The sequence below is a fragment of the Tachysurus fulvidraco genome, chromosome 21, assembly GCF_022655615.1.
Source record: "Tachysurus fulvidraco isolate hzauxx_2018 chromosome 21, HZAU_PFXX_2.0, whole genome shotgun sequence".
In the NCBI taxonomy this organism is placed as follows: domain Eukaryota; kingdom Metazoa; phylum Chordata; class Actinopteri; order Siluriformes; family Bagridae; genus Tachysurus; species Tachysurus fulvidraco.
The window spans coordinates 21,359,556-21,369,555 of NC_062538.1; the positions used below are offsets into that span (position 1 = coordinate 21,359,556).

At 46.0% G+C, this 10,000-nt stretch overlaps 2 protein-coding genes across 4 annotated transcripts in view; one reads left to right on the forward strand and one right to left on the reverse strand.

Annotated features, from left to right (window-relative positions):
* Positions 1-9,107, reverse strand: part of LOC113650414 (serine/threonine-protein phosphatase with EF-hands 2) — a 16,324-nt gene extending 7,217 nt beyond the window's left edge. Inside the window, exons 1-6 of one of the 3 annotated variants that reach the window (XM_027158763.2) lie at positions 8,975-9,107; positions 1,898-1,988; positions 1,767-1,784; positions 968-1,095; positions 112-166; positions 1-28 (exon numbers count right to left, since the gene is read on the reverse strand). The exon at positions 1-28 is cut by the window's left edge and continues 148 nt beyond it. In XM_027158763.2, the coding sequence (XP_027014564.1) occupies positions 1-28; positions 112-166; positions 968-1,095; positions 1,767-1,784; positions 1,898-1,958 (290 nt within the window). In that variant the 5' untranslated portion in view covers positions 1,959-1,988; positions 8,975-9,107. The remainder of the gene's footprint in view (positions 29-111; positions 167-967; positions 1,096-1,766; positions 1,785-1,897; positions 1,989-8,974) is intronic. The other 2 variants (XM_047805367.1, XM_047805368.1) reach the window with 2 other exon arrangements.
* The window catches only part of LOC113650415 (bone morphogenetic protein 5-like), a 3,659-nt gene continuing 388 nt past the window's right edge, over positions 6,730-10,000 (forward strand). Inside the window, exons 1-5 of the mRNA XM_027158764.2 lie at positions 6,730-7,041; positions 8,424-8,593; positions 8,757-8,858; positions 9,024-9,163; positions 9,715-10,000. The exon at positions 9,715-10,000 is cut by the window's right edge and continues 388 nt beyond it. Of these exons, the coding sequence (XP_027014565.2) occupies positions 6,917-7,041; positions 8,424-8,593; positions 8,757-8,858; positions 9,024-9,163; positions 9,715-9,849 (672 nt within the window). The 5' untranslated portion in view covers positions 6,730-6,916 and the 3' untranslated portion in view covers positions 9,850-10,000. The remainder of the gene's footprint in view (positions 7,042-8,423; positions 8,594-8,756; positions 8,859-9,023; positions 9,164-9,714) is intronic.

Below are 10,000 nucleotides of genomic sequence, written 5' to 3' on the forward strand. Positions count from 1 at the left end.
TCACGGAAAATGTGTGAGATCAGCTTCCCTAAGAGCGTGAGAAGCACACGTTACTCGCGTGTCTGTCACTCAAACCCTCGTAGCGCTTTACGGATAAGCCGAGATTCCTACTTTCGTTGCTCGCAGACGTGAAGTGATCCATGAGGTAGCCGAAGAAATTGTACAGCTGATGGAGAAGCGGAGACGTGTAAAGAGAGAGAGAGAGAGAGAGAGAGAGAGAGGAAAGTTAGCGGAGTGCTACGCTAGCATTAGTTTTAAGTTTTATGCCCACATCTGATCGTTAATTCACTCGTATTATATAGTAACATCCTACACAGGAAACTGGACGGAATGGTGACGTTTTTTACGTACAAAGATTTTGGAAGGAGTCTCCAGCGTTAGCGGTTTGTATCAAGAAGTGCTGACTAGCGGTAGCTTCTAGAACTTAAGTATAACTGAGACTTGATTTTCGGGACTATTAATGAAAACGTATGAGATTCTTTCATCTTCTACCTCAGCATCCGAACTTCTCGGGTCACGGGGAGCCTGTGCCTATCTCAGGCGTCATCGGGCATCGAGGCAGGATACACCCTGGACGGAGTGCCAACCCATCACAGGGCGCACACACACTCTCTCATTCACACACACACACACACACACTACGGACAATTTTCCAGAGATGCCAATCAACCTACCATGCATGTCTTTGGACCGGGGGAGGAAACCGGAGTACCCGGAGGAAACCCCCGAGGCACGGGGAGAACATGCAAACTCCACACACACAAGGTGGAGGCGGGAATCGAACCCCCAACCCTGGAGGTGTGAGGCGTTCCACTATGCTAACCACTAAGCCACCGTACCCCCCCCCCACACCTTATGTATGAGATGTAAGATGTATTAAACTATTCGTCCACTTCTAGATGGTTATACCGACGCCACCTAGAGAAATTTTTATTACTTACCGATCATATCCACTTTTTCCGCTCACCTTGATCTGATCCTGCTCTCCCGAGTACTCGATAGACTGAAAAATGTTCCACGTGCACCGGCGCCTCATCTCCAAACGGGCCACATACTGGCGATACCAGCGCTGGATGAGTAACGCCGCCCGCATCGCTGTACAGTACGATCACACAGGCATTCAATTCTTTATCTCTTCATCAGAACAATGAATATGGACTCTATCTGTTTTCCCTAAGCTCTCACTGCACACCACATTGCCTATATACCGTATCCTATGTCTTATAGTACGGCGGCATCCTGTCCCGCGCTCCGTCTCTGATTCTCATCTGATGGACACCTTGATGCCAGGACCAGATCTCGATCTACTCTTTTTTTTTCCCCACCATTTTTATCTTCATACCGTTTATTCTGTTCATCCCAGACACCTTTTCAAATGAAAGTGTATAAGAGAAAAAACTCAACGACTAATTTGATTTCTGTCTTAATAGAATTTTTGTTGTCCAACAGAATAGAGAGCACAAATTACAAGCCTATTTTTATTCCATGCCACTCTATACTACTCTATATCTATATCTATATCTATATCCAGGAATTATTGCAGATGCTACGATATGAAACGTTCGTAACCTACCGGCGGCGCGTGCTACGCCGTCTATAGCATCTACGCTAAATCCGTGCTAACTAAATAAAATCGACTCACCTGTTACAGCTTCAGACAGACAAATATATAAATGTGATGTTTATATACAAAATATATAATATAATATAATATATAATAGTTATGTACCCAGTTATATGCATGTAATGATGTGGGTCTGATTTACCTGCGACTGAAACGCTTGCTAGAAAACAGAAACGCCACAAACAGGACGTTAGAAACCTGTCGCCGTCCGGGCGATGAGATATTTTCGGAAACTATGATGTCGCTAAAATCGACAGCGTTAAGAGTAAATACCTTTGTCGCATTTTTTCAGCCGGAGCTCTTCGGGTTGGGGTTTGGTAGCACCGCATCCCATCTCCCTTTGCCACAGACATACAGTACACACCTGATCAGAGTTACACACACAGGTCAGTTACACTGGATGTGTCACGACAGCAAACGGAGGCAGCGTCAAGATACTCGTTAGCTCGTAGCTCGTTCGGCATCGATAGACCCGAACGACCGGAGCGCTACGAAGCACACGTGTGATCCGTCCAGTAAAACACAGCTGAGCAGAGCCTCATCGATGAGAGACAAATAATCCGAGATTACTTGTGCGTCCTGTCTTCATCTTCAAGCTCCCTGATTGGTTATCCGGATCATTCTGTGTGCTTAGTTGCTTTGAGATGATTGTCCAGAGCGGTTTATTAGGATCGTTGTTTTTGTTACTATTATTAATTAGTGAACAATTCACTAATGAAGTCTCAGTAATCCTCTGAAGTGCACGAGGCGGCTTTTAAAGACATGCTTATTAGTAGTAATAAACAAAGTAGGTGTTTCCCTGCTCTAATACACCCACTTAGTTCATTCATTCATTCATCTTCTACCGCTTATCTGAACTTCTCGGGTCACGGGGAGCCTGTGCCTATCTCAGGCGTCATCGGGCATCGAGGCAGGATACACCCTGGACGGAGTGCCAACCCATCACAGGGCACACACACACACACTACGGACAATTTTCCAGAGATGCCAATCAACCTACCATGCATGTCTTTGGACCGGGGGAGGAAACCGGAGTACCCGGAGGAAACCCCCGAGGCACGAGGCGAACATGCAAACTCCACACACACAAGGCGGAGGCGGGAATCGAACCCCCGACCCTGGAGGTGTGAGGCGAACGTGCTAACCGCTAAGCCACCGTGCGCCCCCTCACTGACTTATAATACAAGGAAATTTAACTGTGTATCAAACCCAGCTTAAATACAGCGTCAGGTCACTTCCTGTTCCCACCTAACACAAGGATCTGCAATTTGCGCTAGGGCTGGGCGATAAAACGATAACGATATGTATCGCGATAGACACGTGATCGATAACAATAAAAAATGTGTTCGATATTTTTTATTCTTCGTCGGAAGAAAACAGGTTGCGAAGCGAGTTTGGTTGCATTAACAAAGGCACTCGCTCTTCGGTAACCTAGCAACGTAGGGAGTGTAACAGCCAATCTTAATAACTGAGGGGATTATGATCAGAGGAAGGTTAAGTTTAAAATAAAAATGTTTGAATGTAATATATTATTTCTCCTGGTCCTTATTTTAAATGGGTCATAAAAAATATCAATAATTATCGATATCGACGATATGAAACACCGATATCGTGATACGGTTTTCAGCCGTATCGCCCACCCCTAATTTGCGCTAATTTAAACGTCCGTATTTCCTAAGACACGCAGCCGAACTCCTCGATACTCACTAATCCGTTTGTTTTCCCACCATGTCAGCAGGAATCCCGATCGTCCCCGTGTTGCCTACAAAGTCCTCAAACGGCAGACGAGTGGAAACGTCTGTCATAGTGTGAAGAGCTTCTTTCTGAAGACCCCAAGCCTCAGTCACGGTGTCAGTCATTGTGGTGCTGTAAAGCCAATCACTACGCAGCCCGGGCTCCTGAAGCATCTCAGCAGAGTTAAGTATCTTTAATAACCTCGTGACCCGCTAATCAAAACAACTAGATGGTAGATTAGGATTGGGGATCACTAAGGCTTACTGTCACACCTTCCTTCCATTCTCTAGTGCTCTTCATCACCGATCCGTGGGTCGCCGGCTCGGCCCGGATACCGCGTCCTACTCATCACTTTTACCTCTTTATTATTATTATTAATATTATTCAAAACCGACGTACTGACTAATCAGAACATAGGTGGATAATCCTTACTTTTTACAACTCCACTACTTTCACACACAGATATTAACAATTTAGAGGACGCAAGGAAGAAGGGAATTTGAGAACCTAGAAGAAATCCTGAAGTGATATGACATACATACTCAGAATTTTATCCCATCCAAGGGGGCATTGGTGGGCTCAACTGGTTAAGGCTCTGGGTTGTTGATCGGAGGATCGGGGTTCAAGGCCCAGCACAGCCAAGCTGCCACTGCTGGGTCCTTGAGCAAGGCCCTCAACCCTCTCTGCTCCAGGGGTGCTGTATCATAGCTCTGACCCCAATCTCCTCACTTGGGGTATGTAAAGAAAAGTAGTCTGCTGTAATGTATATGTGGTGATAATAAAGACTTTCATGCCCCCATTCTATTCTCAAAGTGCACACACACACACACACCATGAACACACACCCTGAGCAGTAGGCAGCCATTTATGCTGTGGTACCCGGGTAGCAGTTGTGGGGGGGTTCAGTGCCTTGCTCAAGGGCACCTCAGTCATGGTATTGCCGGCCAGAGACTCGAACCCACAACCTTAGGGTTTAGCAGTCAAACTCTCTAAGCATTAGGCCACGACTTCCCCCCATAGGGCGAGACAGACACTGATTTGGATGTACGCTTCGGGTTATTAACATGTTGAAAGATTAATTGAGTGAAAATCCTTGAACTCGGTGGAATTAATGATAGCATCAATCTTCACTGGAGCCTGTAGACCACACATGGCAGACTGTCCGAACTTTATTTTACTAATCGTTTAGGAAATATTTCATCTCCGTCGGTTTCCCCAAGACAACGGATGTGAAACAGACATTTGACCGAGCAACAGGTCGAAGCTGCGATTAAACGTTCCTCGGATAGCGGTCCGTCGTTACACGAAGCTTTTGCACCTGCGGTCAAAAGTGAACGAATCTTTTATGAGGTTTTTTTTTATAAGCATTAGGGAGGCTGTCTGCAATGTTTCAAGGACAATGTTACTACTATTCCTGTGCTTCAAACACTTCTCAGTGAAAACAGTGACACCCCCTGGGGTCTTCTGAGGATACGCACTCGCTTGCCCTCAGAAGACTCCAAAACACAGCTCACCGGGACCTGTTTCATCGTTTACACTCAGACGTGTAAACGACGGACGATCGTGTCGCGATTGCGCTTCCTTACGACATCCTTACGACTGTCAGGAACGCGTTAAAGCACAATTACCGTGTGACACGTGTCTCAGCCTTATGTAGGCTTGGCACCGGGCTGATCCTGATCCAAGATGAGGGGTGGATATTTCCAGGTCAGGTTGCTGGTTGGTCTTAAAATAGATCAGATCTCAGCTAGGATCTCACTGCAAGCTGAAACATGCACACATACTGCTCTGAGTGAGAAACGCAAAGTTATGTGGTCAGGATTATATTATCTTCATCGTTCCAGGAAAAATATGTACTTTTTTTTTTTATGACTGAACTTCTGGTGTAACACAGGGGTCGTTAATATGAAGCTCAGATGAAAGTAGACACTCGGGACTTTGTTAGGATTTTAAATTTTTCGTTTTTCCATTTTTCTCTAGCCTACTTAATACAAACGGTTTGTTTTATTCCACTTTAAATGGTGATATCAAACCCATTTCTGCCCTCTGAGATGCCCCAAGTTCACTTCAGCTACTAAAATCCCAACAGAGGGAAAAACAAAGGTCTGAAAGCCAACAGACGTTTTTATATCAGACTGTTTACATCGTTTAGCAGACGCGGTTACATTATCTCATTTTTTTTTTAATACAGCTGAGCAATTGAGGGTTAAGGGCCTTGCTCAGGGGCCCAACAGTGGCAGCTCCGCAGGTGGGCCTGGCTTCAAACTCACAACCTTCCGATTGGTAGCCCGACACCTTAACCACTAGGCTACCTCATGCCCCCAGCTTTTGCATCATTTATCAGATGCCCTTATCCAGAGCGATTTACATTTTTATACAACTGAGCAATTGAGGGTTAAGGGCCTTGCTCAGGGGCCCCAACAGTGGCTAGCTCGCGGGACGTAGGAATCGAACACACAACCTTCCGATTGGGAGCCCAACACCTTAACCAGTAGGCTACCACGTCCCCACATTGTTTATACTGATTTCTCGTCTCTGTCTTTTTAATAGCTTTATTGATAGACAGCCATTTTCAAAAAGCAGGTTGTTGAGATCTCACAACGTTCCTCATTCCTTAAATAATCTTAATATTAAACCACAAAAAAGGCCCAGAAAGCGCCGGTGTGTGTGTGAGGATCGAGTGTGTGATGAAAGTGACATACGGATAAGTACGGTGACCCGTACTCAGAATTCGTTCTCATTCAAAGTGCACACACGCACACACACACACACCCGGAGCAGTTGGCAGCCATTTATGCCGCGGCGCCCGGGAAGAAGATGAGGGGGGGTTCGGTGCCTTGCTCAAGGGCACCTCAGTCGTGGTATTGCCAGGCCGAGACTCGAACCCACAACCTTAGGGTTACGAGTCAAACTCTCTAACCATCAGACCACGACTTCCCCTTGACGACATGCCTTCTGAATCTCTAACTAAATGGTTTTTACTAACCGACGTGACCCCGTTCATGCCGGTTTTATTCCATTCCGTCACCAGCGTGTACTTTCGATCGTATTTATAGCAATTACCGTGATCGATAACGTAGCGTGTCCCGCCGTGCGAACACGTGACGCCGAACATCATGATCCTGGATGCACCTGCACGCCGAGGAGTCGACCTTATCACCTTATCGTCTCTAATACTATTAACCACACACAATGTTCTTTTATTGCATTTTTTTCCTTTCCTGGGACACCATTAAGAAAGGTGACTGAAAAAAAAATTCTCAATCCTTTCCTTTCTCTCATTTATCTCTCCTCCTCCTTTCTTGCCATCTCCCCATTGTGAGAAATGAAAACAATGTAGAGTATTCCAAGGCCAGACCTGGTCTACGTGGAGATAAAGTGCAGGTTTCCCAGGCTATTAGGAACAACAGTTATTTCCTTCTCCCCGGCGAGAGCGGTGCGTTCCGACTGTACGTCGTAGCTCGAGACAACAGCATCTCTTTCTCGTCTCAGAGTAGGACCGATACGGAGCGCGACCGCGTTTTTCCAAACCGCAGAACATCTCCTTGATAAGCAGACATGTTCCTGGTGCTCGTCGTGTCACTTTTACTGGCCGCTCGTCATCCGGGGAAAGCGTCCGTCCTCCGTCGTTCTGCGGAAGGACCCGACGATGCTCGATCCGCTCCGTCTATCAGGAACGACAGGTGAGGTATCATCACGTCTCTTTACCTGTAGAAATGTTCTTCAGATGTTCTTTTCAGCTCATGATGACAAATATTCAGGACTTTCAGCGTCACAATCCCATCGATACGAAGCGTCTGGTTTAGTAACGCATTTTAAGTTGGCGTAGAAGTTACTTACTGTAAAGTCTAGCTCTCTTTATTACCAGAGAATTTCCCAAATAAATCAAATCTGCTTCCGTTCGGTCGCGTCCGTGTTCGGCACCGAACGTCTTCGTCGTGTCTCGCTCCTCGGTGCTGATTAATATGAAGCTCATATGAGATCTATGAGGCTTTATAAAGTTTAAGAATACGTGTTCTGTTTTTTTTGCAATATATTCATCGAAAAGTTGTCGTTTTTTTCCCTCAGAAATGTTCGTATCTTCGGAGTAAATGTTGATATCAGACCTATTTCTGCTCTCTGAGACGCTGTAAGAGAACTCGGATTTATCTTCGACGCGGCGTAAAATTAATGCAGCGTAAAGATTAACAACTGCGGGAAAAACACACGTCTCACACCGAAGTCCGACTCGTTTTAGATCGGACTCACGGACTACTGATTAAAAACGTCCCGTGGTTTTGTTTCTGTTTTCCTCTTATAAAGGGTATTAAAGCGCACATTTTCGGTGCGTTTAACTTAACGGTTGAAGTTTGAAGGACAAATTCTTCTCAGATCTTAGAAGTGTAAGTCACTTGTGGATGTGGTAGCTCAGTGGTTAAGGTGTTGGGCTACTGATCGGAAGGTCATGGTTCGAACCCAAGGTCCACCAAGCTGCCACTGATGGGCCCCTGAGCAAGGCCCTTAACCCTCAGTTGTAAGTCACTCTGGATAAGGGTGTCTGCTAAATGCTGTAAATGTAAACTTGTACGGTCGTGATCACACGCTCCTCGAGAAACAGGTTGGCTGCGAATCGGGACGTAAGTCAAGGCCGTGTTTTCGCGAGGCGGTGATTTGTACGTGATGCTCTTATTAAAGGAGAACTTGTTCTGAGCCATAATTGGAATCCTATCACATGCTGTTCTTTCGTGGAATGAACACTATTAATCTGCCTGCAGAGACAAGTTTCACACCCACATCCTGCCCTCGGTCGCACCTGCTCGTGAACTACATACATCAGTAACGAGTTACTCACACAGAGGCTCGGAATCAGATCCTTGACGTTAGATTTTCAACGATCGTTAATTACTCGAATCGTCTTATAAGAGACACGAAAAATATCGTTCTGAGTTATCGAACTGTTTCATGGTCAGTATTGTGCGGGAATAATAAAACGATCACCCGGAGAGATTAAGTATTAGATATCCGAACGAATTCTCGACCCGGTCCCACAATAACACGCTAACTAGTACGGCTCCGTGTTCCTCAGATGCCTGGGAGATCCGGTGCAGAGCGTCCGTAAGTTCATACTGGACTCTCTGGATCTACAGACGGAGCCTCGCGTGTCTGTTCCTGGAATGGCTCAGATACGAGAGAAGTGGAGAAACCAATTCAAAGCCGCCGGAGATCCGAAGAGCCCCGAAGAGCGCCGCGCCGCAGGTGAATCCACGATCCTCACGGTTCATCTTTATTAACCGTATCTGACCGATGGGTTTATGATCTTCTGGTAGAATAAAATGTAAATATATCTGGAACTGAATCGTTTAGTGATGAAGATCACCAGCATGAACCTTTCAGCCGTTGTTTTGTTTTTTTTTTGTAGAAAACACACAACCTTCATCATCATCATCATCATCATCATCAGCCATCACCAATTCAACACACCTCCAATGTTGCAAGTTTGCCTCCCAGGTTTTCCTAAAAGGTCTGCCATTTTTTAAATTCCTAATCGGTTCTTAATAATACAAAAAAAAATAATAAATAAAAATCTGAGAAAATTCTTATGATTTATGATTATATATATATATAAAGATCCCTGACCTTAAAGCATGTGGTGATTTATTGGTTGCTGTTTTATATCCGTGTTCAGATCTGGACTGGGACGAGTGGATCATTTACCCAGAGAGCTTCACCTTCGTCCAGTGCAGCGTTTGCGTCCCTCAGCAGAATCAGCGTAGCGTGTTTAATTGCCCAGATGATGACCCTTCGCCTCTGGACGCTCCCTCACAGGTCAGTCACTCCCGACGACCGCACGGCGACACGCGAGGTCCGTTCCGTTAGCGCCGTATTTACTACGTCAGGTCTGGGGCCTTCGACGGATCGTGGACTCGACCTGCTACCAGGAATCTTTCTCGTCTGTTTGTTAAAATAAATAGAATAAAGATACGGATAGAATTAAAAAGAAAAACAGGTCTGAGTAAAGATAGTAAAGTCAGTTAAAGGGAATAGATGACCTTGTGATATTTACATGGGAACTAGGTGACACCACAGGTTGATGCGTGTAAACAGACCGTAGCCGAGCGTGCCAGTTTCCGAAGGAGGTCCGTCCGAGCGTAACGCGTGAAGCCAGGTTTATCGAATGGTTCCGAGAAACCGAGTGAACACGAGCTCGAGCTTGACATCGGGGGGAGGTAGATCGAGACAGAGGCTTTACTTACATACACTGTGTGTTGTATTGAGCTTATTATTTAAAAGAAATGTTGTAGTAAAATTTACATGTCAGATAATCGCACTGAAATGATCTTACTAAAGTATGATGATGATGATGACGATGTCTGCAGAAGCCGTGCTGCGAGGCGACCTCACGTGACCCGGTGCCCTTCCTGTACCTGGATGAAACCAGCTCTCTCGTTATCAGCTCCGTGGCCCTGAGCCGTGAGTGCGGCTGCAGCCTCGATGACCCCCAGGCCCTTTAACCGTGAAGCGGACGACGCCTCGACACCCCGACGCCTACAGTAACACGTGCCTCCCCCTACCTCTTTACGTCACACAGGTCTGTCACGGGTCACGTCATCGTTACGTACCGATCCCGCGACGGCTTCTTCGCGTATGTGTTTATTATCATTA